Source organism: Zootoca vivipara, chromosome 7 (assembly GCF_965207765.1).
Source record: "Zootoca vivipara chromosome 7, rZooViv2.hap1.1, whole genome shotgun sequence".
Classification (NCBI taxonomy): Eukaryota; Metazoa; Chordata; class Lepidosauria; order Squamata; family Lacertidae; genus Zootoca; species Zootoca vivipara.
Genome location: NC_142590.1, coordinates 44,216,638 through 44,242,436, shown reverse-complemented (window position 1 = coordinate 44,242,436; position 25,799 = coordinate 44,216,638). Strand labels below are relative to the sequence as shown.

General features: G+C 41.8%; 2 protein-coding genes across 5 annotated transcripts in view; one reads left to right on the top strand and one right to left on the bottom strand.

The window, feature by feature from the left end:
• Positions 1-1,929: 1,929 nt before the first annotated feature.
• On the bottom strand, positions 1,930-12,805 carry LOC118088832 (riboflavin-binding protein-like). Its single transcript, XM_035122947.3, has 6 exons — positions 12,676-12,805; positions 12,409-12,580; positions 11,495-11,594; positions 10,039-10,167; positions 4,916-5,027; positions 1,930-2,383 (listed from the first exon to the last, which is right to left on the bottom strand). The coding sequence occupies exons 2-6, from the start codon at positions 12,548-12,550 to the stop codon at positions 2,138-2,140; spliced, it is 729 nt and encodes a 242-aa protein (XP_034978838.2). The 5' UTR covers positions 12,551-12,580; positions 12,676-12,805; the 3' UTR covers positions 1,930-2,137.
• Positions 12,806-17,122: 4,317 nt separating this feature from the next.
• Positions 17,123-25,799, top strand: part of MAST2 (microtubule associated serine/threonine kinase 2) — a 155,937-nt gene continuing 147,260 nt past the window's right edge. For all 4 annotated transcript variants that reach the window (XM_035133526.3, XM_035133527.3, XM_035133525.3 and 1 more), the window contains exon 1: positions 17,123-17,482. In XM_035133526.3, the coding sequence (XP_034989417.2) occupies positions 17,318-17,482 (165 nt within the window). In that variant the 5' untranslated portion in view covers positions 17,123-17,317. The remainder of the gene's footprint in view (positions 17,483-25,799) is intronic.

Below are 25,799 nucleotides of genomic sequence, written 5' to 3'. Positions count from 1 at the left end.
AAACCAGGGACACAGCAGGGCTCAGGAGTTAAAGGGTGTGGTCCCCCACTGCAAGAGCTGCAGAGGAGTGAATGAGAAAAAATATGTACACACATTTATTTCTCTTCTCAGGATTCAACGCTTGTTGTAACTATAGTAACTGTTTAGTCAGCACACACAAAAAGGAGAGGAAACTGTACTGATTCGTTGGGGAAACAATCAAAATCCACAATTGAGCAATGCCTTCACTAGGACCGGCTTTAGTGTCACAAAATAGCCAGCAAGATTTGACAGAAGTTTTGTCAATGTTTCCCTCATAACAAAAATATTTCTTCCAATAGCTAAGGGCCAGTTATTTCATTATGGCCATCACCTGAAGCTACTAGACCAGGTTCCACAGAGTTGTAGTTCCAAGTATTGCCTGTAACATGTAAGGCGCCCTTATGAGAAATGGTTGAGGGAATTGAGTATGTTTAGCCTGGTCCAGAGGAGACAGAGGAGGTACTGTTACCTAAGGTTTTTGACTTATTTGATGCTTAGTTAAGCCTTCGATTGCTCTTCTACTTTTTTCTTGTTTTTATTTAAGAAACTAGAGGGTGATCATTACTTCATCCATTCCACCCCTTGCAGACCTCCAATAGCAGCCATTATGGTAATGTTGAATTCCACACTCAGTTTTTCCTGGTTTTCTCCCTCCCTCCCTTCCTTCTGTATCCTTATACTTATTATTTTTACAATTATTTTCACTGCTTATGTCTGTAACCCTTCTATTGTGAAAAATGACAACATAATATTTTTTAAACTCTGTTAGTCAGAGGTCATATTTTGCAATCTGTTAATAGTGCTGGGAATTGTAGCTCTTTGGGGCGGGGTCTAACAACCATCAACACCCAACAGACTGCAGTTCCCAGGGGTCTTTGGGATAAATGTATGGTGTGGGTTTGACTTCAGTTGTTGCCAAGTATCTAATCAATGAAGGCAAGCAGAACTCGAGAGTTCAAATCAAGTGACATATGCCAACGGTAACAGGCAGGAATTGTTAAAACTGCCGATATCTCCAGCCTGGAGCTTTATCCCACTTCCTTTTGTAGGGCTGCTAGGAGGCTGAGACCAGATTAGTGAAGAGTGCAGTTAGGTCTGGTTGCCATGGAAACCTGCTCAGTACGGAGACAGCTAAACAGAGCTGGAAGTGGGTTCTGAAAGAACCTAATAATACAATTCTGCAATTCATTAGGATTTGCAGGTGCGCTGCTTCCTTTGCTCACTTGTGTATTCATTAACTGGCTTTGTAATTCTATTATGCACTGTGTAAGTAAATGAGTGAAGGGATTAAGCCAGCAGCTGATTTATGTTGCCTTTCAGCATGATGTAACCTTGTATCCCGATGTTGTTGGACTTCAGCTTCCATATCCCCAGCCAGCTTAACCAATGGTCTGGGATGATGGGAGTTGGAAGTATGTGGACCCTAGGCTGAAGAACACTGATTAAGTGGCCTACTCTCCCAAATGGAGAGAGCAGGACGAACTGAAATAATCACACTAGAGTCAGCATCCAACTAGCTACAGCAGTGGCTTCAGCAACTATCTACAGCAGTCAACATGGTGCCCTCCAAATGTTGTTGGACTACAACTTTTATCACCCCAGGCAGCTGGGCAATAGTCAGTAATTAAGGGAGTTGTAGTCCAGCAACATCTAGACAATTCAAAGTGTTATCACAAATGAAGCCCTAATTGACTCAGGCCCAGGATGCCTATGGACTGCCGCCCTCCCATGCCATTCTGCCCGCACTCTGAGATCTGGTGAAAAGGCCCCTTTGTGGATCCTGACATTGACCGATGATTTACAACAGGTTCTTTTATGTGCCAGCCCCCTGTGATGGAACTCTCTCCTGTGGAGGTTTGTCTGCCTCCCTCTCCTTTTAGCTTCTGCCACCAAGTGAAGGCCATTTCGGTTAGTCATGGCATTTTTAATGGTGGCTGATGCTTTCATTATCTGCCACACTGTTTACTTTTCAGGCTTTTAATTTTTTAAAGTAATTTTAATTGTTCAGTCACTTTATTGTATTTTTGTGTGTGTGGCTGATGGCCACCCTGAGTATTGTTTTAATAGTGGAAAGGTGCAACATGCGTCACTTTAAAACATAAAGAAACCCTGGCACTTAGAATGTCTCCACACCTTCGTCTTTCGGCTCCTTCAGCTTCTTTATTTTGTCCAGCTTGAGGCGACAAAACTGCTCTTCATGACTTCTGCTGCTGCTGCTACTATTACTGGAGGCCCTCTCCTCCAAGAGCTCGACGACCTTGCTATCCATCTCATCCATTTGCAGGCACAGACAGGGGGAGTCACTTACCTTCAGTGAATCTCCCCACATGCTCTCACACATGTCAGTCCCATTGCCATACATCTAGGGGGTCAGAGAAACAAAACTGGCTTAAATTTACGACATCCAGTGCAATAGACACAAAATAAAATGGCTCTTGATGACACATGAGCGTTGCAAAATTGGGCCACATGTTCCTCCTGCTCTAGATCTTTCTACTACGGCATGCTTGGAAAAGCTTTGTCCAGGATTAGCAACAGCCCATTTAGGGCACATAGCACTCACCCTCCACTGTTTCTTTCTGCCATTTGTACAAATCAGGGGTGGGGGTAGGGGGAGGTGGCTGATTGCTTTACTGTATGAGCTAAAAGCAGTGGAAATAAAGAGACAACCCCTCTTCCCTCAGTGCGCTGTCCAGCTCTATTCCTTTTGGATCTTAATCACTTTTATTTTCAGCTGTGAGCCAACTCAAACAGAAATCTCAATTTTCTTTGCTTCCACAAGAACATAGAAAGCTGGCTTATACAGTGTTTCCATTTAGCCAATTTTTAACCTGCTATGACTGGCAATTGCTCTTTAGGCTCTCAGAGGTTTTTCCTATCACTAGTTGGCCTGATCCTTTTAACCAGGAACTGAATATGGATATTTTTGCATGCGAAGCATGGTCGCATCCACACCATACATTTAAAGCACACTTTAAATAAAGAATCGTGGGAACTGTAGTTTACCCCTCACATATCGTAATTTTGATTCTCACCACCCTTAAACTACAATTCCCAAGATTCTTTGGGGAAGCCATGTACTTTAAGTGTATGGTGGATGTCACCCAAGTCATCTCCAGCTGAGATACACGGCCCCTTTCCGTCTTGCCAAATGTAGAGGCAGTAACATACTTTGGGATGTGATTGGGCAGCACATGGTAGTGGTTTGATGAATAGACCGTAAGCTGCTAAATTGGCATGTATTATGGGCTGTTATTAAATGGCAAAATTTATACTGCTTTGAGAAAGTGGTCAGAAAGCCAGTGTGGTAGTTAAGAGTGGCAGACTATGACTGGGAAGACTCAAATTGAAATTCCCACTCAGCTTTAAAGCTCATTGGATGACCTAGGGCCAGTCACTACTTCTCAGCCTAATGCACCTCATAGAGTCATTGTGTGGTTAAAAATGGAGAGGAACCATGCATATTGCCTTGAGTTTCTTGGTGGAAAGGTGCAATGTAAAAGTTAGGAATAAATACAAAACCTGCATCCTTTTAATCTACCATCAGCGATTCTCAAACTGAGGACTGTTATAAGCAGGTTCACAAAAGCCCTCTATGTACTCACTAACTGCTCTTCCTTTATTTCCTTTCAACCAGCCTCCACTAGGCCTAGGTAATTAACTTATGTCTCTGCATCAGAGGTGCTTGAGATAAATTCAGTCTGCTATGTTAGATCCACTTTTCCAGGAGCAAGTCCTCTTGCACTGTCAATTCCTTCCAATGCAGATGAAGCAGAATTATTTGCCTTAAGATAAGGTTGAATTTTTGTGTCTTTGTATGATTACTCTGGACATGACTTCTGAATGAAAGTTCAGAGCAGTGCACAAACACAGGTGTTAAGTTCCTTCTTTCACTCTAAAACAATTCTCTTTTAATTCAGAAAAAGTAGGTCAGCTATTGGAAGCTTGGAAAACATATTTTTAGATATATCTATTTCTAACAAATAACAACACATCGCTTCATTCTAACACATGGTTTAGAACAGGCATCCCCAGACTTCAGCCCTCCAGATGTTTTGGACTACAATTCCCATCTTCCCCGACCACTGATCCTGTTAGCTAGGGATCATGGGAGTTGTAGGCCAAAACATCTGGAGGGCCACAGTTTGGGGATGCCTGGCTTAGAATTTGTCTTATGGACGTCACAATTCAGAAATTCAATTAAGTGACTTGTTGCAGATTATTGTTAATCTTTACTGCTCTACTACTGTGCACATGTTCTACTAAAGCAGTGGTTCCCAACAGGTGGTCCGGGGACCCTCAGGGGTCCGCGAGCTATGCCGGAGGGGTCCGCAAGATGCTATTAGAATAAAAAATATATTAAATATATTTCGTATGATAACAGATTTTTTGTTTTGGCCGCTTCCTGCATGAGCAGAGTCTAGCGCAAAACTAGAATTAGATGAGGCAGTAGTTCTGCTGTATGCTGTTAGGTGGCGCTTTACAAACACTACTGTTTTGCAAAGAGGCAGCGCGCGCATTCTACTAACACTCACCTCCCCAAGATGCTTTGCGCGCGTCGGCGCAAGGTACCCTGTCTTCTCCATTCCCCTCCCTCACCCCTGGACTCTTATAAAAAGACTCTTAATTTGGCTCTCACTTTTTAATTTTAGGATTAGGAATTAATGGGGGTCCTTGTCACAATAGCGGCTCGATGAGGGGTCCTCGAGAAAATTTTGTTGGGAACCCCTGTACTAAAGGACATTGAAATGCTGGTGGGGTTTGAGTAGGTGAGTTTTTTCTTGTTAAAGGAACATCTACTAGATTAGATCCCTGGTGTTGAATGCAGAACTATATGTAGCCTTCTGGCTCCTTCACATAGGTGCACTGTTTGTGGTTCATTATGATACACTACCTCGTGGTAGGGGATGCACGCATTCTTACAGTGGTTTTCTCCTTTTTCGTCAATTGCCCAGTCTGTCAGCCAGTTGCTAACACAAGTGAAGTCATTTTTACAAGCTTCATACCTGCAAGGTAAAGAAAGCATAAATGACTGATTTATGAGCATTTGTGCCATCTCTCATAAATCAACACAGAGGAAGGTGTGTACGCTGGGCTGATAGTGTTTGCTTCCGTTCCATTAACTCAAAGCTGCTGCATCACACTGTTGACTCATGCTAAGCTTGTGGTTTACGAAGACCCCTAGATCCTTTTCACATGTACTACTGGCAAGCCACGTGTCCCCCATCTTATATCTGTGCATCTGGTTCTTCCTGCCTAAGTGCAAAACCTTGTGTATTGTATTTGTATGGTGAACGTGAATGTGGAAAATTTGTAAATGTGAAATTTTTAAATAAAATATAGAACACTGTATTTGTTCCTACTGAAATTCATTTTGTTAGTTCGGGCCCAGTTCTCCAATCTGTTAAGGTCGGTAACAGGGTCCTATACACCTCTCACACACAATTCCTCTCTTTTCCACCCGCTAGCCAGCTCAGTAAATGCCAGCTGATCTAACAGTAGAAGTGAATGAGCCTGCATTCCTCACAGCATTGTGGCATCCTGATTTAGTGCAACCTCATCCCCTTTTAAAAAAAAGAGTATAAAGATGATGGTGGACTCTCCTTTCATGGATGTTTTAAAGCAGAGGTTGGATGGCCATCTGTCATGGATGCTTTAGCTGAGATTCCTGCATTGCAGGGAGTTGGACTAGATGACCCTTGGGTCCCTTTCAACTCTAAGATTCGATGATTCTATGTGATTGTTGTGATAAAAGTTCAGTTGTTTTCTCTAAAACAGCATCAATAGGAAGTATGTGGAATTAGTGACATCACCAAGAAGCAAATTTAAGTCTCTGCATTGCCAGACTAGCCGAGCACTGCAGTACTATAAATGTTGGATTAAAAAACACCTAGAACATTTGTGATCTGAAAAGTAACATTTAGGCGGTAGGGAAGCTATGGGCCACGCAAAGCTTGTAACAGATACTGTGTGATCCAGAGTGTTTTGATGGTGCGAACTGCCCTGAATGCAAGATCGCATATGACCATCCTGATACCCACAAGAGCACAAATCACCTTGAATACAAACTAAAATTCCTGTCTGCAGGGCCCTCAGTAACAGGTGAACCAGTTCCTTTGACCTTGTTTTCAGCTAGAAAATGCTTAAAGAATAACATGTTTGCACAAACTGGACTTTGAAGCATGATCTCTTGTTTGGCAAGAGAATGTATCTAAATTTTAACAGAATTAAGCACATTTCTTTCTTATGTACTCAGCATATTATTAGTTTACAAATACCAGGTCAATATATTCGTATTTGGCTTTAGTCACACCATTTATACGAACGCAACCCGTGCTTAAAAACGAAGGCATGATATGAACACACTTTTAAAATTCTGTGTCTTTTATAGCATGGTTTTTTCAAAAGCTGACACTGTATGATGGTTATGTTGCCATGGAAATTAATGAAAAAATATGTTTGTGTCATAATAACACTAGCAACATTGGCTCCCCTCCTTCCTTCATCTTTTGCCAGCCTTTTTAGTCTGTATCTTGTAGAAGTTTGCCTTGGCAAAACTCAAGCAACCCCCCTAACTTCTGACTGGGATCAAAGAGTCCATTTTGTATAATCACATTAATATTATAAATAAGAATGCCTTATTTTAAATATGGTTAGTGGAAAGATTAGTCCCTGTTAGTAAGGTGATAGTTTTAAAATTGTTTAAAGAGGTTAATTACAAATTAAAAGGGGACGACAACATAAAAACTACCTTATCATGGTTTGCCAGAAGAATATATTATTTAAAATGCTATAAAGGCATCTCTTCAGTTTATTATTCCTGTCTGGTCACGAAAACATATAAGTATAATAGCAACTCCAAGAGCTACAGGACCCTATGAGCATCTCAGTTGACTCTTCCGGGCAATTTTTAGCAGATGTAGTAAGATTTTGAAATTAAGATTAGCTCCTAAAGGTAATGTTTTCATTTCTTACAGGTGTAAAAATCTGCCTATAAGCAGTGCCTGCGATAATGTACTAATGCCAGGGTGAACTTTCATCTTCTCAAAGCAGGTTTCCTATTTAGATGTGTTTAGGGAAGCTTTTAATATGTAATGCTGTATTGTTTTAATTTTCGATTGGGAGCCGCCCAGAGTGGCTGGGGAGACTCAGCCACATGGGCGGGGTATAAATAATAAATTACTACTACTACTACTACTACTACTACTACTACTACTATTATTATTACTTGTGTGACGAAGTTGAAATTTACACTGCAGCTTTAAAGCGGAGATGGGAAAGCTGTGGTCCTCCAGAAGTTGTTGAACTCCAGCTCCCATCAACCTAGCCAGCAAGGGCAGATGTGGTTGGACTCCAGTTTCCCCACCTTTTCTCTAAAGCCACTGAGAAAGCAGAAAAATAAATTGCCACACTTATTTCTTCTTTGGCCTCTCTGTGTCTCCACTACTTGCTGCATGGCCTGCTCACGGGAGTTGGCGGTGGGCAGAGTAGGTAAAAGGACTAACAAAGGAAAGGGCAAGAGAAGTCTCTATTGCTTCTCCATGTTGCAGCCTGGCAATACTGCTTGCGACATGTGTGTCATTGCTGAATTTTGTATTGCCTAAAGTTCCGCTTTTTCAAGGCCATATACTGTCAACACAAGTAGGGATGATACAACCTGTTCTGATTAATATTCTAGGTCAGTTTTTTTAATGACATTTCAACAATTGCAGACAAAGGGAGAGAAAGTTAAAGGAAAGGAGAAGGCAGAATGTCCCTGATCCTTTTCTCAAGTGGGAACAGGATCAGAGACTAATCGCTTGCTCCCTTCCACAGCCCTCACCGTAGGCAATATAATGACTTGTCTTTCATTTCCAGCTCAGAGTGACAGGACAGTGTATTAGCAGCACACTTTCTCTTCCCCCCAGTGCTTCTTTGAAGGCTTGGGCAGGGCAGGATATGCACACAGCTGTCTCTTCCTTCTGCAGCTCCTTCCCCTTCTCAAGAGCTCTCAAGAGCATTGGCTTTCCGGGATGGTTATTTTGCAGCTGTGGTTGTCAGATCCAACAGGGAACTACTTTAATTATTGTACAGGAGGGGGATATGTCACAAGCACAGCTTCTCCTTTCATTCTAGCACTATGACAGGAAAAGCTCTGCTTAATCTCTGCCTGGTCAAACTATTGAAAACTCTGGAGGCCCACCTTGTACTGGATCTGACAAACTTACTTCCATGCTGCCAACGAATGATAAAATAGTCACTAGATTGCAGCCTGCTAGAATGCATTCACACTCAGAAGTTAGTCCCATTTATTTCAGTTGGATTTACTTCCAAATAAGAGTGTAGAAAATTAGAGACTTTATCAATTACTTAGTTTGCCTTTTTTTTTTTAAGTGCTTTATGATGACCCAGCTTAAAGTATACTGAGGGCTGGAGAAAAGGATATCTGGAGAAAAACCATATGGTGTACAGTGTCAAAGAAATGAAATAATAGCAAAAAGGCAATGTACTTTCCCAAAGTATGATTCACCAGAGAGATCTGTTTTCATTTAAAACAAATCCTTATGTCAGTGCTGAGAATTATTAAATGTGTCAAGTTCACCATTTCCTCTGTAATTGTCCAAGGACTCTTTGGCAGGTGGGTTGGAAAGGGAAGCTACCCCTAAAGGCTCTCCAAAGTCCACATATATACTGAAAAATGAGCTTTTGGTGCAGGAAATTCCAAGCCATTAGAAAGAAAGAGGAAAGCTTGAGGTAAGATTCCTCATGTCCTTTAAAGTCAAGTTCTTGTTTCTTCTGAACACAGTGAAAATTGCCCTTTACAACAAAGGTACAGAGGATTTTGAAATAAGGATCTCTGTAGGATGTGGGGAATGGCGATGATATCCTTAGCAGCCATGCAGTATGTTAAACAGATTCTACTGTCTATATAACAAAAGAGTTCTGCAGCTTCCGCCTTGGGTATACAGGAGAAGTAGAAACATTGTTCAAAGCTTTCCCATCATATTGCTTGAAGCAGACTCATTTGTGGATCAATAACACAATTGAGCACCCTAGGTCAAATCCAGCTTTTTGAAGAATGCTACCTGGTCCCCCAGTTATCAACCTAGAGGTTAAAGTGTTGTGGATAAGTGGTATCTGGGGTACCAGAGCAGTGTTAGAAGTTGTGCTCACTATTCCTCACTCTCTTTTCAAAGTGTTCCTCACTGAAGATGATGGTCAGAGATAGGTGCAATATATTGTACATAGTGAGAGGAATTACTAATATCTTATCATTTGGGAACAAGTCTGCCATATTACTAATACACATGAACACCACCCCCAGAGAGCAGACATCAATCCAGAAAGCTGCATCTAAGGTCTTGAACAGGCATCCCCAAACTTCGGCCCTCCAGATGTTTTGGCCTACAACTCCCATGATCCCTAGCTAACAGGACCAGTGGTTGGGGAAGATGGGAATTGTAGTCCAAAACATCTGGAGGGCCGAAGTTTGGGGATGCCTGGTCTTGAACATGCCCCATCGTTTAGTCGTGTCTGACTCTTCGTGACCCCATGGACCATAGCACACCAGGCACTCCTGTCTTCCACTGCCTCCCACAGTTTGGTCAAACTCATGTTCATAGCTTCGAGAACACTGTCCAACCATCTCGTCCTCTGTCGTCCCCTTCTCCTAGTGCCCTCAATCTTTCCCAGCATCAGGGTCTTTTCCAGGGAGTCTTCTCTTCTCATGAGGTGGCCAAAGTATTGGAGCCTCAGCTTCAGGATCTGTCCTTCCAGTGAGCACTCAGGGCTGATTTCCTTCAGAATGGATAGGTTTGATCTTCTTGCAGTCCATGGGACTCTCAAGAGTCTCTTCCAGCACCATAATTCAGAAAGCCCTAAATATCTTGGGACCCAAGAATCAAGAGTGCCTGAGGTGTGTCTGCCACCCTAATTGTTAATTGTCAAGAGGAATTTTATAACTTCCCTGTTTACCCGGGCATTTGATGGCTGAAAGATGCTGTTTTATTAAAATGAGAAGCATAACCCCCAACTTACCAGTCGTCACAGAAGTTTTGGCACATGGGAACAGACACAATGGCAGCTGGGTAGTGGGGATGTGCCCAATGTGCAGTATATGGTGAACACCTGTAAAAGCATTCTATCTTCTTCATATAGCTCTGACATCTGTTGTTGCATTAGAAATAACCATTGTTATTACATGAAAACAACTAGCACTGCATATGTGGCTGCCTCTATGCTCTTAAGAGATCAGCCTGCATTTTTCCAAATAACTTTATTGGAATGCAACACTTTAGGCTAGGCTAGGGTACCAACGCAAAATTATTCATTATTTTTATTATTCATTTCATTTCTATCCCGCTTTATAGTTTAAAGAAAAAAATCTCAAAGCGGTTTACAATAAAAATAGAGTTCTGCCGTTCAGCCCCTCGTACGCACATATTTCAAGACCTGCATGTATTTATGGTTTGCAATACACAGGATAATAATGTGCCATTACTCTATCCTAACACCTTTGACTTCCTCCACTTAAATGGTTAGACACTCTGTAATAGAACTTATTTGGTTATGGAACACATACTATCCACAGACATCTGTCCCACTTCTATGGAGATTCTGCCATTGTGCCTTATCGGCAAGTGTTATTTGCAACAGTCTTGCAGTGTTCAGTGTTCCTACTTAGGGTTTCAGCCAGCCAGCTTTTTCCTTTCCCAGGATACTCTATTCCATTTCACCTTCCCCCCTCAGCTTTCCAACCTCCACCCCAAACAATAGTTGGTCAACATTCCTAAGAGCTATTGAACTTTTGCAAACTTCAGGTATCCCCAAGCCTCTAAATATTTCTCTCTGGGGCATGGATAGTACATTTTTACAAGGGCCCATATTTGAAGAATAGGTTTTACTCAAATAATAAGTTTAACTCAAAATAGGTTCACTTAATTAATGACCTAACTTAGTCATACTTATTAGTTTTAATAGATCTGTTCTGATTAAAATTTAGTTAAATGCCACTCTGAGTTTGATAAACAGGTTTGATGCAAAAATGTTTTTTATTCTTCAGTGAGCCTCTACTTTTATGTATTGTTTTACGTTTTAAGATGCATACAATAAACTCTTCCCCTGTGTATACCTGCTGTGCATTGATAATACAATATATTAAAGTTAATGAAATGTAAATGTTGAGTCAAAAAAGAGGGGATGCTTCTGGCATATTGAAGTAGGGTTTCCAACTTTTTTTCTGCAATGGCTCCTGTGTTCAACAGTTCAACAACTGCACTTTCATGAAACGCATAACTGAACCCAATGAATTTTTGCATGCAATGCTACTGTTAAAGGTACACAACAAGCCATACCAAAAAGGGAAAAAAAGGCAGCAGCCTTATACCGAGCTTTTCACAAAGTTATGCTGGTGATTGTTGGCAAACAAGAACCCATTAATAAAGGAAAAAAATGGAATGCACTTGGAGAAAAAGAACAAGGATAAGTCACTTACAATTTACTGTTATTTCCACATCGGTTCCAATAGGTGGTATTTACTTTAATCACTGGTGAATCAGCTAGTTCCTTTGTAATGTCTTCAGAGCAACAAGAGGCTATGGGGAATTAAAAACAAATATATCTCATTCTGAAGGTTTACTTTGTAACATAACCACAACTTTGAAGACATAGAATTTTGTTGAGTCCCCACATTGGTTCTCTCATTATTTTTCATGTGATTTTATAAAATGAAAAACATGCTACTAAAACATGTTTTAAAACCAAAAGAATACTGGGAAGTTAAAATTTACAAAGGAAATATCTTAATTAAATACTTCAAACTCAAATTTGATATTGGAAATGATAATTTAATATTATATAGATTTAAAATTATACAGTAATATAGACTTATTTTCATACATAGAACGTGAACTTCATTCCTTCAGTGCACTTATCATCTCTATATTAAAAAAAAAGACCTGGGGGGGGAACCTTTGGAAATCATGAGCATAAGCTGAAATTGTTGATGCTGACAAATTCACAAGCAATATGTCTAAAGACAGTTCTTACCCCAGTCCACCCAGTGCATGCCCCATTTAGAAGCAAAACCCTGATGCATAAAGCTCAGGCATAAACAGGATATCACACATTGTTAATTACAACAACCTAACATCATTCCTGGAGCAAGTGATAATAAGATTTCACATGTGGGCCAAAACACACACATTCACTAAGGATCCAATTGATGCAGCTGACTTTTCTTGTGCCATTGGATATATTGGTTATATATTGATGTATCAATATAAAAACTCAACTTTAATAAATTCTTCAGGGCATCAAATTAATATGGGTGGCATCAGAGCTGGTTAGTTAATGTAAAGGCTAACTTAAATAGTTTTGCAAATATTTCACAGGTTTAAGAGGACTTACATTTCGAATATAGGGTGCATTCGTGCAAGTAATTCTCCTGGCTGGGTCTGTGCTTGTGAGCTGCTCCTTCCAGACATTGCCTCTTTCCACTGATTGCCACTGCTGAGATAGCGAAGAGCAGGAGCACTGAAAACCTTAGCATATTCTCGTTGCTGTTGTCTTTTTAATAGCCCTGTATGGAAACAGTACATTATGGTCAGAGAATTTGGAGACGGTGGGGAGCAAGGTCCATGAAATTTTCAGAAATAAATGTAGGGCATAACACACCTCTTTTGCTGGCTTTGTTTCTTTCGTCTCTGAGATAGGCTGGAACACAAAATGCTGCTGCTCCTTCTTTCCTCTCTGTCTATATACATTGCCCGTCAGCAGAAATCCATAGTTTGTTTGCCAATAAAAGTTCCCTGACCCTTTGCAAAGCTAACAGACTCAGGGTCAGTTGCACCAAAGGCATAATAACTTACATAGCTATTTCCATCTAGTTTAGGATCCTGTCTTCCACAGTAGTCTGTCAGAAGACTATAGAACAGACTGCATAATGCTGCTCAGGGAAGGTATATTGAAGTTTAAGGCTCAGAAGCAGCTAGGCCATATTGTACCACACATTAACCTGAGAAGTTAGAGCAGGGCCTTTATAGAAATGATACTGAGGCCATAGAATGCCTAGTTAATTTTTGCATGCCTGGTTAAGGGCTATGAGATTCACTGGGTAAGTTGGAAGTCAATGGGTGCTGATATAGGCAAAAATCTGCCTTTATTCCCTTATTGGGTTCTCCATCGGTTGGAGAATATAACAGAGGCTAACCAGAGAAGTTTGAGAAGCAAAGCCTTTATTTTCGCTGTTGCAACAGGGTCCTTCCTCTCACGCAGGAGAACAAGGAAGGAACCCCAAACAAATGTGTCCTGCCCTTAAAAAGAAATTTGAAATTGGTTTCAGCCCACCCCCCAGAAGCATCATCCATATGTCACAGAAGGGGTGTAGCCCAAGACCCCTCTCCCTAGATTCATCATAGGTACATCATGAAAGGGGAGGTCTGGTGGCAGTAATCTGAGCATCCTGGACCCTGCCCCCTGCCCCCAAAACCTAATCAACAAAAGAGAGAGATATTTACATTTCCCTGTTTCCCAGCCAAGTTAATCACACCCTTTTGTCTGGCACCCAGGTATCAGGATGCCAGGGATTATCACTTTAATTCCTGAGACAATGAGAAGGTTCCCCCCACCCCCCTTCTTCCTTGCAGAGGAACACCTGGTCAGAGAGAGAGAGTCAAAATGGTGTCAGTCAGGCCTGTCTTCCTGTGCTGCTTCAGACATGTTTCTGTACATTCATGGACATGTTTTATGAACAATTATAATATATATATATATGACCTTAAAATTCTTATAACAGGTGCCATTATCTTTTATTTTTTTTGTATAGGCTTCATTGTACGAATTTTTTGGGGGTTTTCATTGTTTTATTTAAGTGGTGTTTATTCATCACTTGTGCTGCTTTGAGCTTGTGGAAAAACAGCATAAACATATTTTAAGTCAGTTTTTAGCCTTGACAGATGCTTAAGAACACACACCGCTTTTTTAAACATGTGGATGCTAAAAGCCTGATTTTGCAGTCCTAGCCAGACAGCAAAACCAGGAGATTTATCAAGCCAATGGTAGTCTGCTCTTGACTCAAGTTATGCAGGCCTGTTATGGGAAGCTGTCTGATACTGAATCAGACCAGTGGTACATCCAATTCATTTGCAGTGAGCAGCTTTCCAGGATTCCAGATGGCGAATCTTTCCTAGCTCTCTCTCTCCCCCCCCCCCACCATCCTGTATATTATTATTAACTGTATTAATAATTATAACTACCTGTCAATAGCATTTGACCATTGCACTGCTCATTTTAGTTTTTAAAAAGTCCGCTTGAATTTAAGTTCCAGTTTTTCCAAAAGGTAAAGCTGTCCAAGATTCTAAGAGCTTGCAAACATTTGCCCTGGAAACCCATTTAAAACATTAGAATTAAAGTAGAGTCCAATTTCCTCACTGTGCCCTTGCCAGCTACAAGTTAAGATGACTTTAAAAACCAGGTTAAGCTGCTAATATTTGACAGGGAAGCACTGCTTCCTAATATCTGATGGATTGTTTTGCTTAGCTTTTAAGTTTTATATTTAAGTTTTAAGATTTAGTTTTTAAGTTTTATATGTCATTCCAGGAAAAAAAACCAAATCCAAGACACTTTGGGCTGTTGTTGTTTAGTCGTTTAGTTGTGTCCGACTCTTCATGACCCCATGAACCATAGCACGCCAGGCACTCCTGTCTTCCACTGCCTCCCGCAGTTTGGTCAAACTAATGTTCGTAGCATCGAGAACACTGTCCAGCCATCTCGTCCTCTGTCGTCCCCTTCTCCTTGTGCCCTCAATAAATATTTCCCAACATCAGGGTCTTTTCCAGGGAGTCTTCTCTTCTCACGAGGTGGCCAAAGTATTGGAGCCTCAGCTTCAGGATCTGTCCTTCCAGTGAGCACTCAGGGCTGATTTCCTTCAGAATGGATAGATTTGATCTTCTTGCAGTCCATGGGACTCTCAAGAGTCTCCTCCAGCACCATAATTCAAAAGCATCAATCCTTTGGCAATCAACTTTCTTTATGGTCCAGCTCTCACTTCCATACATCACTACTGGGAAAACCATAGCTTTAACTATACGGACCTTTGTCAGCAAGGTGATGTCTCTGCTTTTTAAGATGCTGTCTAGGTTTGTCATTGCTTTTCTCCCAAGAAGCAGGTGTCTCTTAATTTAGTGACTGCTGTCACCATCTGCAGTGATCATGGAACCCAAGAAAGTAAAATCTCTCACTGCCCCCATTATTCCCCATCTATTTTCCAGGAGGTGATGGGACCAGTGGCCATGATCTTAGTTTTTTTGATGTTGAGCTTCAGACCATATTTTGCGTTCTCCTCTTTCACCCTCATTAAAAGGTTCTTGAATTCCTCCTCACTTTCTGCCATCAAGGTTGTGTCATCTGCATATCTGAGGTTGTTGATATTTCTTCCAGCAATCTTAATTCCAGTTTGGGATTCTTCCAGTCCAGACTTTTGCATGAATAAGCAGGGAGACAATATACAGCCTTGTCGTACACTTTGGGCTACACAAGAGCAAAACATGATGTCCAAATAATTAAAACAGAAGGTGATTATGCAAGCACACAATATGAGATTTCATATCTGCTCTTTGTTTTGCCCCATGCTTGGGGAGAACAGCCTGATTCAAAAGGATGGTAAATCTGGAAGAGCATGAAGAGGTACTGATCCTGAAGCTTCTAAATGAGCCAATGCTTGGTTATAGTGCTTAAGTTTGAGTTCCTGACAATCATATTGCTCCAACAGGAGGTCTGAGAATAACAATGAAAGAAACTTTGGTAATATCTACCTTCCAGCAGCAATTTGTACCTTGAGGCTACAAACTGTGAAAATCACTGCAGTTTTCATTTAAATATAGCTACATTACAGTACAGGGAAAAGAAGGGAGTTTCACTTCCCTCCTAGAAACTGTTTTTATTTTACTCCAGTTATGTATGGCCATATCATACCATTGATGCTTTAGTTGAGATTCCTGAATTGCAGGAGGTTCCAACCCCACAATTCTATGTTTACTTGGTACTAGTAAGCAACACCGAAGGTTCAATTGGGCTTATTTCCTATTTAAAGTTACAAATTGTATTGTTTATGAGTGGCCAGAGTGGGCAGTGATATGGAACAAAGTAAAGCTGCTGTAATCTGTTCTGAAAATCTAGAGTGCTTTGCCTTTTCATATAACATTCAAAAATGTACTTAAAGAGTCTAGGGAACGGAGTCTTTCTGCATGTACCTTTGTGGCAGATTGGCACCAGTGCTCAATGGCCAAAAGCCAGCTGTTGTATCAGAAACAGGCAACATGTCATCTTAATAAAGCAGCATAAACACTGATAGCACTCTGTGTATAGCTGCTAAAGTCACAAATATCAGTTGGGATATGTTAACAGGCTGCCGATCATTATTTCCATAATTTATAACCAGTAAAGTAATCCAGATTAGAATTGGACCAATTAGCTACCCCCATTTAGCCAAGCACATGGGGGCACTCCTCTTTAGCAGGGTTGCTCTACTGGGGAAGGCAAGTGGAGCGGGGCAAGGGGATGCTCCTTGATGATGGATGAAGAGACGGGATCATTCTGCCTGTTACAAGGAAATATAAGGTACAGAAGCTGGTAAACAGATTATTCTGCTTAACGCCCCCCCAATAAAATAGAGTAAGACCAATAATATATATGAAGTCGCTTCCAGCATGGTTTTCTGTACCTAAAACAATGCATCTCTTATGAAATGCCCTGCTTTCCCCTGAAAGCGTCCCCTCAGGCCACCCAAGCAAGCGTCTGCTGTAGAAGCAGCTCTGCTTCGCCTGCGGCTTCGCCTGCGAAGGAGGCAACGAGCACCATTACGGAGCAGCACATGGAAAAGGTTTCGGCGCCGCCTTGCACTTATACAGCACTGCTCCATGTACCCCATCATGCATTGCGCATCGCCCCCGCTCCCCCCAGCTGTTCCGCGACGCGTCTTCCCTCGCCTTTCCGTCTCCCCGCCCCCTGCATTGTGGCTCCTCCCACCTCGCGGCGAACTTCGCTTCTTCGGCTCCGACGCACTGCCGGCCCCTTAGAACGCCCTCGCGCGCCGGTGGCCCCACCTCTCGCGATACGTGGCTGAGGGGGCGGGATTGCCGCAGTGCCCGGCGTGCTCGCCTCTGGCAGGAGAGTGGGGATGTCCGCGCGGGAGGCAGGTTGCGCTGCCTGAGGTGCTTCCCAGCGCCCTCGCAAACCCCGCCGCCCTCCTCCACAGCCATGGCCGGCTGCTTAGGCTGCGAGCCCCCGCGCTAAGAAAGTGCCGCCGCCGCTGCCCATCATGAGGAAGGGCCGCTCCCGGGGGGACAAAGCGGGGCCCTCCGCTCTTCAGGTCCCCAGGAGGATGGAGCAGCCCGTCCGGGGCCCCGTAGACGCGGCGGGTCCTAGGAAGGAGGCGGAAGAAGCGGGTCGGGCTGGCGCAGCCTGCAGGGAACCGCCCGAGAAGGTACTGCGATTGCAGTGTGTTCTTCTGTCTCCTGGGTGGCTGGTCTGTTTAAACTGGAGGTCCGCGAAAAGGGGAGTCCAGAGGCGTCGTTTGCAGTTTTGCTTTCGGAGGCATGTTCAGATAGCGGGGTTTGGGGGGCATGGGATGCTCACAGCCCTGGCACTTGGTCGCTGCAAGAGAGGGCATGCGAGAATTGGGGAGAGAAGGGTCATGTTGTGGTCGATGAGCGGTTCTGTGTTGTGGGAGGGTATGCTATTCTAGGCACAGCCTTCCAGAGGCTTGAGGGGAAGGGGTATTTCCTAAACTGTACTTTGGGCAGCAGGAGAATCAGTGAAGATCGCCTGTGCTACTGGTGTCGAGCAATCCTGATGCTCCAGTAAAAAGTGAAAAGATCTCTTAAATCTTTATGGTCTCTGTTGCTTTGACAGGCTAATATTACGTACGCATATGGAAAAGGGATTCTGTCTTTAGTAGCCTGGACCTTTGGTTATTCCTTTGGATGGCCTACTTTCCATAAGTCTGTACTTGTGCCTATTTTCTTGATTGCATGTAGGTACCATTTTAGTCAATGGGCAGCGAGGCATGTTCAATTCCATCCTGCTGTCCTTCAGTTTGCTACTCTGCGTCATTTTCTGTAATAAGAATATGTGAGAAGATATGAACATGGGATGAGCAATCCTTTGTTACCGCTAGTAGTTAAGAGATCTGGAGCTGTCCTGAGGAAGTTTATATACAGTAATTCATTACTTTGCCAAATGTGATCTTATCACCTGTTGCTGTTAGTGGGCTGGTGGGAAGGAGGGTGCAGACTGCATATAAATGGTCCTGTTATGGGGTAGGAGTTTCAATTAGATCTTTTAGCTATGTGCTTATATGTACAGTATATGCAGTTTATATGCTGCATTTTTACAGCAATGGCCCTGCCTGTCTATCATTTCTTAGGTATGGTCCAATGCCAAACACCACCAAATACCTTGTGGCAGACTGGCAATTAGGCTAATGTGTGAATCCAGCTATGGTTGATAACTTACTCCTAATTAGTAACATCTGAAGAGAGGTGTCATACAAAGGGGGCAATAGGGATTAGCATGGTAGTGATTGGACCTAACGGAGTACTGTGTCCAGTTCTGGGCACCACAGTTCAAGAAGGATACTGACAAGCTGGAACGTGTCCAGAAGAGGGCAACCAAAATGGTCAAAGGCTTGGAAACGATGCCTTATGAGGAACAGCTTAGGGAGCTGGGTATGTTTAGCCTGGAGAAGAGAAGGTTAAGGGGTGATATGATAGCCATGTTCAAATATATGAAAGGATGTCATATGGAGGAGGGAGAAAGATTGTTTTCTGCTGCTCCAGAGAAACGGACACGGAGCAATGGATTCAAACTTCAAGAAAGAAGATTCCACCTAAACATTAGGAAGAAGTTCCTGACAGAAAGAGCTGTTCGGCAGTGGAATTTGCTACCAAGGAGTGTGGTGGAGTCTCCTTCTTTGGAGGTCTTTAAGCAGAGGCTTGACAGGCATATGTCAAGAATGCTTTGATGGTGTTTCCTGCTTGGCAGGGGGTTGGACTGGATGGCCCTTGTGGTCTCTTCCAACTCTATGATTCTATGGTCCTTTACCTTTACCTTGCCTCCCCCCCCATCAAAAAGAATATATCATCCAATATGTGGAGGGCAACTTTATAAAGTAGAGAGCCTTCTGTACTTGTGGAAGCTCCCTGTGTGTGCAGTAAAGCACTGGAAAGTTGGATTTTCAAAATGTGCAGGGGCTTTTATGAGTACAAAAGATAGCCTGCTTCCCAAGGTTGCCCTCCAAGGTGTTGGAGTGTTGAATGGTGATGAGGGAGGTGGAGATAGGACATCACCACTGCACCTTTTACATAATTTTCACATGATTTTCTTTTTAGGTTGTCTACCACCTTGTGATATTTTATATCAAAGTGCATCCTATAAATATTTAAATAAATAAATGTTAACTTCTCCCTGATTAACAATGTCTGAAGACAAGTACTATCATGCCTTTTCACTGAGCTGCCTAGCCTGTTATCAGTGACTATTGCTGAATGTGTTGAAGAGTGGCTTAGAGACAACTGAAGTTAAGCAGTATATAAATTGTTTAGATAAAAATAAAAGAAACAAGATCTCCTTTTTGGAGATGTCACTGGCTGTATACTTGCCAATTTTTGAACTCCATTAGCTACTTCATAGGGTTCTTGCATTTCCACAGCACAATGACTATTCCTTTCCTCTTAATGACTGCAGGGAAGATGATGTACAAAAATACAGAATGTTCATGTCTAAAGGTTTCAAGGATCACAGCTTCCAGATGCACATTCCCGACATACTGGTATTTGCTTATATGCACCTCCCCTTTAGGAATTATAGTAAGAAAATGATTGAAGTGTTGTGGAAGAGCAGGTCTGTCATTCCTGTAATTAATGGGCACTATCAGGTTTATTTTGAAAAACTGCCTTTATCTGCTTTGTTTCTTGTATTTTTTATTGTGTGATATTTTGCATTGAAGTATTGTATGGTATTTGCAAATGTCTAGAAGCCTATACATTTTTCAAATAAATAGCATCTGAAAGTTTTTAGTAATTTCATTAAATCTGCAACTTGAATATTATTAGTATGAGAGGAAGCAACTGGTATTGATATGAAAATGGAAAGGAGAGGTGGCAAAATAGAAAAAAAAGGAGAGAATGAAGCCCAAAATGTTAACAGCAGGGGGAAAAACCTATCCTTTCTACAGCTTCTAGGGCCTCTGAAAAAACTGCCATGGTATAATGACTGACACAGTTGGATTAATTGGCAAAGAATCAGACTTCCTGATAGGTCCAGCTGGATTTTATAAGAGTGGTTTGGCTGGTGATACACACTTTTAAAAAATAGGAAACTATGTAGTTCAAACTACGGTATCTGTAGGTTTTTTTGGTGAATACTACCTCTCATGAAGTGCGGTAGATCTTGTTTCACATAGCCTGTATGCCTAATTAGTAAACCACAAGCGTAAGGGGAGCTAGATTTATGTTCTGTACCGCCCTGAGATTTATGGATAAAGGGTGGTATACAATTTTAAATGACAACAACAACAACAACATAAATATAATAGATAATCTGCTACTTATATATACATATAAACCCTTCTGGGCTGTTCTGAGATCAATAATAATATCCTAAAAAGTTTGGAATATATATCTATCTTGTCGTATCAAAAAAGATAACCTGCACATCTCGCTTGCAGGAGTTGCATCTGGCCAACGGGATAATAACATTTGGAAACATGAGTGCATTCATGTAACTTGCCTTCTATACAGCCCTGCTAGATCAGATCAAAGGTTATTCTAGTCCTGCTTCCTGTTTCTCACAGTGGCCAACCAGTTGTCTGAAAAGCCCACAAGCAGAACATAAGGACTTTGAGTCCTTCCTGCTGTTTCCCAGGATCTGGTACCCAGAGACATGCTGCCTCTGATCTTGGAGATAGTATATAGTCATCCATTGATTGGTACTGTGTGTTACATTGTGTGAAGCCACCCAGAGAACTTTACGAATTAGAAGTGGAAAGCAGGAAGCCTCTTATTTGGTGTCTGTGATAAGACTACAGTACTTTGAAGTTAAGGTTTTGCAAAGTCACTTAACACTACAGCTGCACACAAAAGCAATAATCTGTGAAGAACAAGCAGCTGAAAGTTTTTCAGTAGCATTTGACTTTAGGCAACTTATCACTAATTGTGCCCCCTGTTGAATAGGACCATCTCTCCCCTCTCCCCCCCCCCCCCCCGCCACTCTGGTTGTAGTATGGTAAATGAACCTGCAAATTAATTCTGAACAAAACTGAGCAAAAGTATTTACTCTTTTTAAAAAATTCATCTTTATTCATTTTACACACATGAAAAAACAATAAACGACAAAAATTACAAAATACAAAAAAGAAAAAAAGGAAAAAACACAGGAAAAGAAAAAGAAAAAAAGAAGAAAAAATCTAATCTTATAAAATCTTCATAACATTATAGACTTCCCCGATTCCCCCTCATTGATTCCCTATTTCAATTAATCATAAAGCAGTTTTCACAATATTAAAATTTTTTAATTAAAATTTTCTCTCTAATTATCACCATTCAATTTTATCTATGAACTCATTTTTAATATCCTTATATTCTATTAATTATATCACCCCTTAGCTTAAATTTTTACCAGCAATGAAACTCCATTTTAATATTTCCTCATCACTCAGAATCTTTATATACAATCTAATAGCAATTCATCCCCCCTTCCCCTGGACCCAGATTTCCCAGATGTCTCAGCGAATTCCATATTTCCTACCAGTGTCGAACTTTTTCAATCAATCCAGCCTAAAATCACACAGTTAACCTTTTTAACCCACTCCCACCCTTTCCGAAAGCTTCCACCAATATTTTTTAAAGCAACTCTGCTGTTTCCACACTTCTCTTACTACTTCCTTCCCATTTTCCCAGAGATTTCCTTGCACTCCCTCTCTCACTGGGAGTGCAATAGTCCCCCCTGGTTCTCCCTTGAGGAGTTCTTTATTCAGATCCAAATTCTGTTCCACATCTCCTACTTGTGGGACATTCTGCCAGCCTTCTTCCTCCTCTCCTTTGCAACTTTTAAGTTCTTCCAAATTATTAATACTGTCTGTCATTTGTGATTTTGCCTCTAATTCCTCAGAACAGGTCTCTTCTCTTTCCACATCATTTTCCATGCTGCACCTTGCAGCACTTAATTGTTTATTAATTTGTCGCAATTGCTTATTATTCTTGACTAGTTCATCTTTAATGTCCAAAAGTTCCAAATAAATATTTTGCCACTATAAGTCTTGTGATGATGTTGAGTCTGCCATTGGTCTTGCCTTCTCAGATCCCATGGGAAAACAGAAGATAACAAATCCGGAAGTGGCAGGAATCAAATTTCCAAGTAGACACCATTTTAAGTCCAGTTCTGGCTGTTCCACTCCATTTTAATTCTTTCATTTATAGCTCCAAATTCTAATTCACAGTCTTAAACACCTCTTCAATATCTCCTTATAATTTTTTTTAAATAATAATTTTTATTAGAATTTTTCAAAGTACAACAAACAAGGCACAAAAAAAGAACAAAACACAACAATAATGACAGTACAAAAAAAAATAAACGCAAAATCAAATTACATATTCCTTTTCCCCTTCACATTGTCTATAGGGACCCCCTCGGGCTTCCCTCCCTTTGGTTCTTTGACACATTTGTTATTTAGCAACTTCTATATCATTTTAATCACCTTATATCACTTATTTCTAATTGTCTTATCAAATATTACTAATTTCCACAGTTTATTTACAACTTAATTTCTATTCTAAAATGTTACTTTGGCATGTTTTTAAAGATATAATTTAAAATCTTTCCATTCTTCTTCCATCGCTTCTTCTCCCTGGTTGCGGATTCTTCCGGTAATCTCAGCCAGTTCAATAAACTCCATCATCTTCATCTGCCAATCATCGATCGTTGGTAGTGTTTGTGATTTCCAGTTCTTCGCAATCAAAAGTCTCGCTGCCGTCGTAGCATACATAAAAAAAGACATATTTTTCTTTGGAATCTCTTTCCCTACAATGCCCACTAGGAATGCTTCTGGTTTTTTAAGAAATGTGTTTTTCAACACCTTCTTGAGTTCATTATAAATCTTATTCCAGAAGTCACTTACTAGTGGACACGTCCACCACATGTGGTAAAAGGAACCTACTTCTTTCTTACATCTCCAACATTTGTTATCATGGTTATGGTATATCTTTGCCAATTTTACTGGTGTAAGATACCATCTATACATCATCTTCATTAAATTTTCTTTTAGTAAACTACACGCAGTAAACTTAATATTCACATTCCACAATTTCTCCCATTCCTCAATCATAATATTATGACCAACATCCTTTGCCCACAAAATCATGACATTCTTTGTTTGTTCATCTTTAGTATGCCACTTGTCACAGTGGCGGTGGTGGCTACTCTAGAGTAACGACTCCTCACAGCTCTGCATTTTATCCTTTTATTAGTGCAGTCTATTTACAGTGTTTAAGCAGTGCTATATACATGTTGTCAGTACATGTTGTCAGTCCGGTGCAGAACCTCCGAATGGAGATTCCCGCGTCTTTCTCCAGCAAAGTAGCCTGGGGATACTAAATCTCCGCCCCCGGCGCTTCTTACGCAATTCCGGGGTCGCTGGGATCGGTCTTCATCCCGCGGTTTCCCTGCTTCCCCCTTCCTTTCCCAAGCGGCGCCGTGGCTCGGCTATCCTTCCTGAGCCCTGGCTTCTGCTTCCTGATTCCCCGCTCGAAGCATCCCCCTCCCCACTCCCACTTGCACTGGGCGAAGAGCTCGTGTTTAAGATGGGAGGGGGCTGTCTATAGCTTCTGTCCCTCACACCACTCAAGCAGGAGTTTATACATTCTGGAAAGTATTTTCATCTTTGGTTCTAACAATTCTGTTTCCAACTTTGACCTCTCTGATTGGAAACCAAATAATCTATCCAATTTGAACACTTCATTTATCTGGTGGTATTGGAGCCAATCATCTAGTTTACATTTCAACTCCTCATAAGTCTTTAACTTAAATTTGTCTCCTTCTTGAATCAGCAAATCTCTATATTTCGGCCAACTGGTTTCCATGTTTACTCTTTTACGAACCTTGGCCTCCAATGGTGATAACCATTTAGGTGTTTTTCTTTCTAACAGATCTTTGTACCTGGACCAAACAATATCTCCTTATAAATTAATCCAATCCAATTGTCAATGAAATAATCCAGGCTTGATAACAACAAAATTATAAATCCATTCACTGGTCTCTCCAGGAAACTAGATCCTGGGGGATTTTTAACTTTCTTAAAAGTCTTGCAGGCGATTTACATCAGTTCAAACCTCTCTCCCCCCAAGCCTGCTTCAGGGGAGCATTTTAAAAGTCCAATTCCTGGTAAATTGATTGCTTCCTTTCACTTTTCCAGCTGGGGGTCAGGTTACTGCATCACAGCATAATCAATGTGGGAGACCGACTTCCGTTTTTAGAATCTCCCACTGTGACCAATTCTTTAAAATTATATAGCCAATCGAACTTTTTACTCACGATGCCCAATGTCAATTCTTTTTCTTTGGGAACAATCCACCGTTCTCTGCTGCCGGCTCGGAGCTTCACTTCCAGAGGGTAACAATGGCGCTCGATGGCCCGCGACACCCCACTGGCACCGGAGCTCCTACTAGGGCTTACCGGGGAGTAAAGGGGGTCGCTTTTTCGGGCTCTGCTGAGCTCTTCGTCTCCAGAACGCTCTATCTGGAGCTCTTTCGGGGGGCCGCGTCGCTCTCGTGACTCTCCCCTCCCCCTCTCGAAGCCTGTTCCCTCAGAGCTCGAGGGGAACGTCGCCGCACAGCGCTGGCGGTAGACCGGAAGTGAAAAGTATTTACTCTTTGTCTTAATTAGATCAGTACTGAAGGAGAACAAATGGGCTTTGGAATGGTTAATATGGACAGAGTAACTGCAAAGTTCTTTAGAAATTGGCTGATGAGCTACACATTAATTGGACTGCTGCATATGATTGCAGAAACCACAGGGACATAGTGATGCAGAAGCTGTGGTATACTGAGTCAGAACACTGGCCCATCTGGCTTAGTATTGCAGTGGCTCTCTAGGGCAGAGCTTTCCAAACTGTGTGTAGCGACACATTAGTGTGTCAGCTGCAGCATGTAGGTGTGTCATGCAAATGCTTCTCCCAGGGCTGGAAAGGGGTTAGTTTAACCTCTGGTTTGCTAGTAAAACTGAATTACTGTGTCACGAAATGATGCATGTCTAAAAAGTGTGTCACCAACATGAAAAGTTTGGAAAGCTCTGCTCTAGGGGTTCAGACAGGTTTCTCTCTCAGCCCTACCTGGGGAACCTGGGACGTTCTGCATATAAAGCAGATACTCTAGTCCAGGCATCCCCAAACTTTGGCCCTCCAGATGTTTTGGACTACAATTCCCATCATCCCTGACCACTGGTCCTGTTAGCTAGGGATCATGGGAGTTGTAGGCCAAAACATCTGGAGGGCCGCAGTTTGGGGATGCCTGCTCTAGTCCTTTCCATAAGAAGTAGGGTTGAGTCCAAATGAGGGGCCCTTGTAAAGGGGCTCTGAGTTTTAGTGATATTTGGGGGCAGCAGGAGGGAAGGGAATGTTACTTCATTTGCTGCAGATGTGTTTGGAGTGCGTCTTCATTTTGCAGTGAGATCCACCTCTTCTCTTGCCAAGAAAGGACATGGCTTGTGTTCTGTATGTCTTGGGGTAGGGGTTATTTCCCTTACAGCAG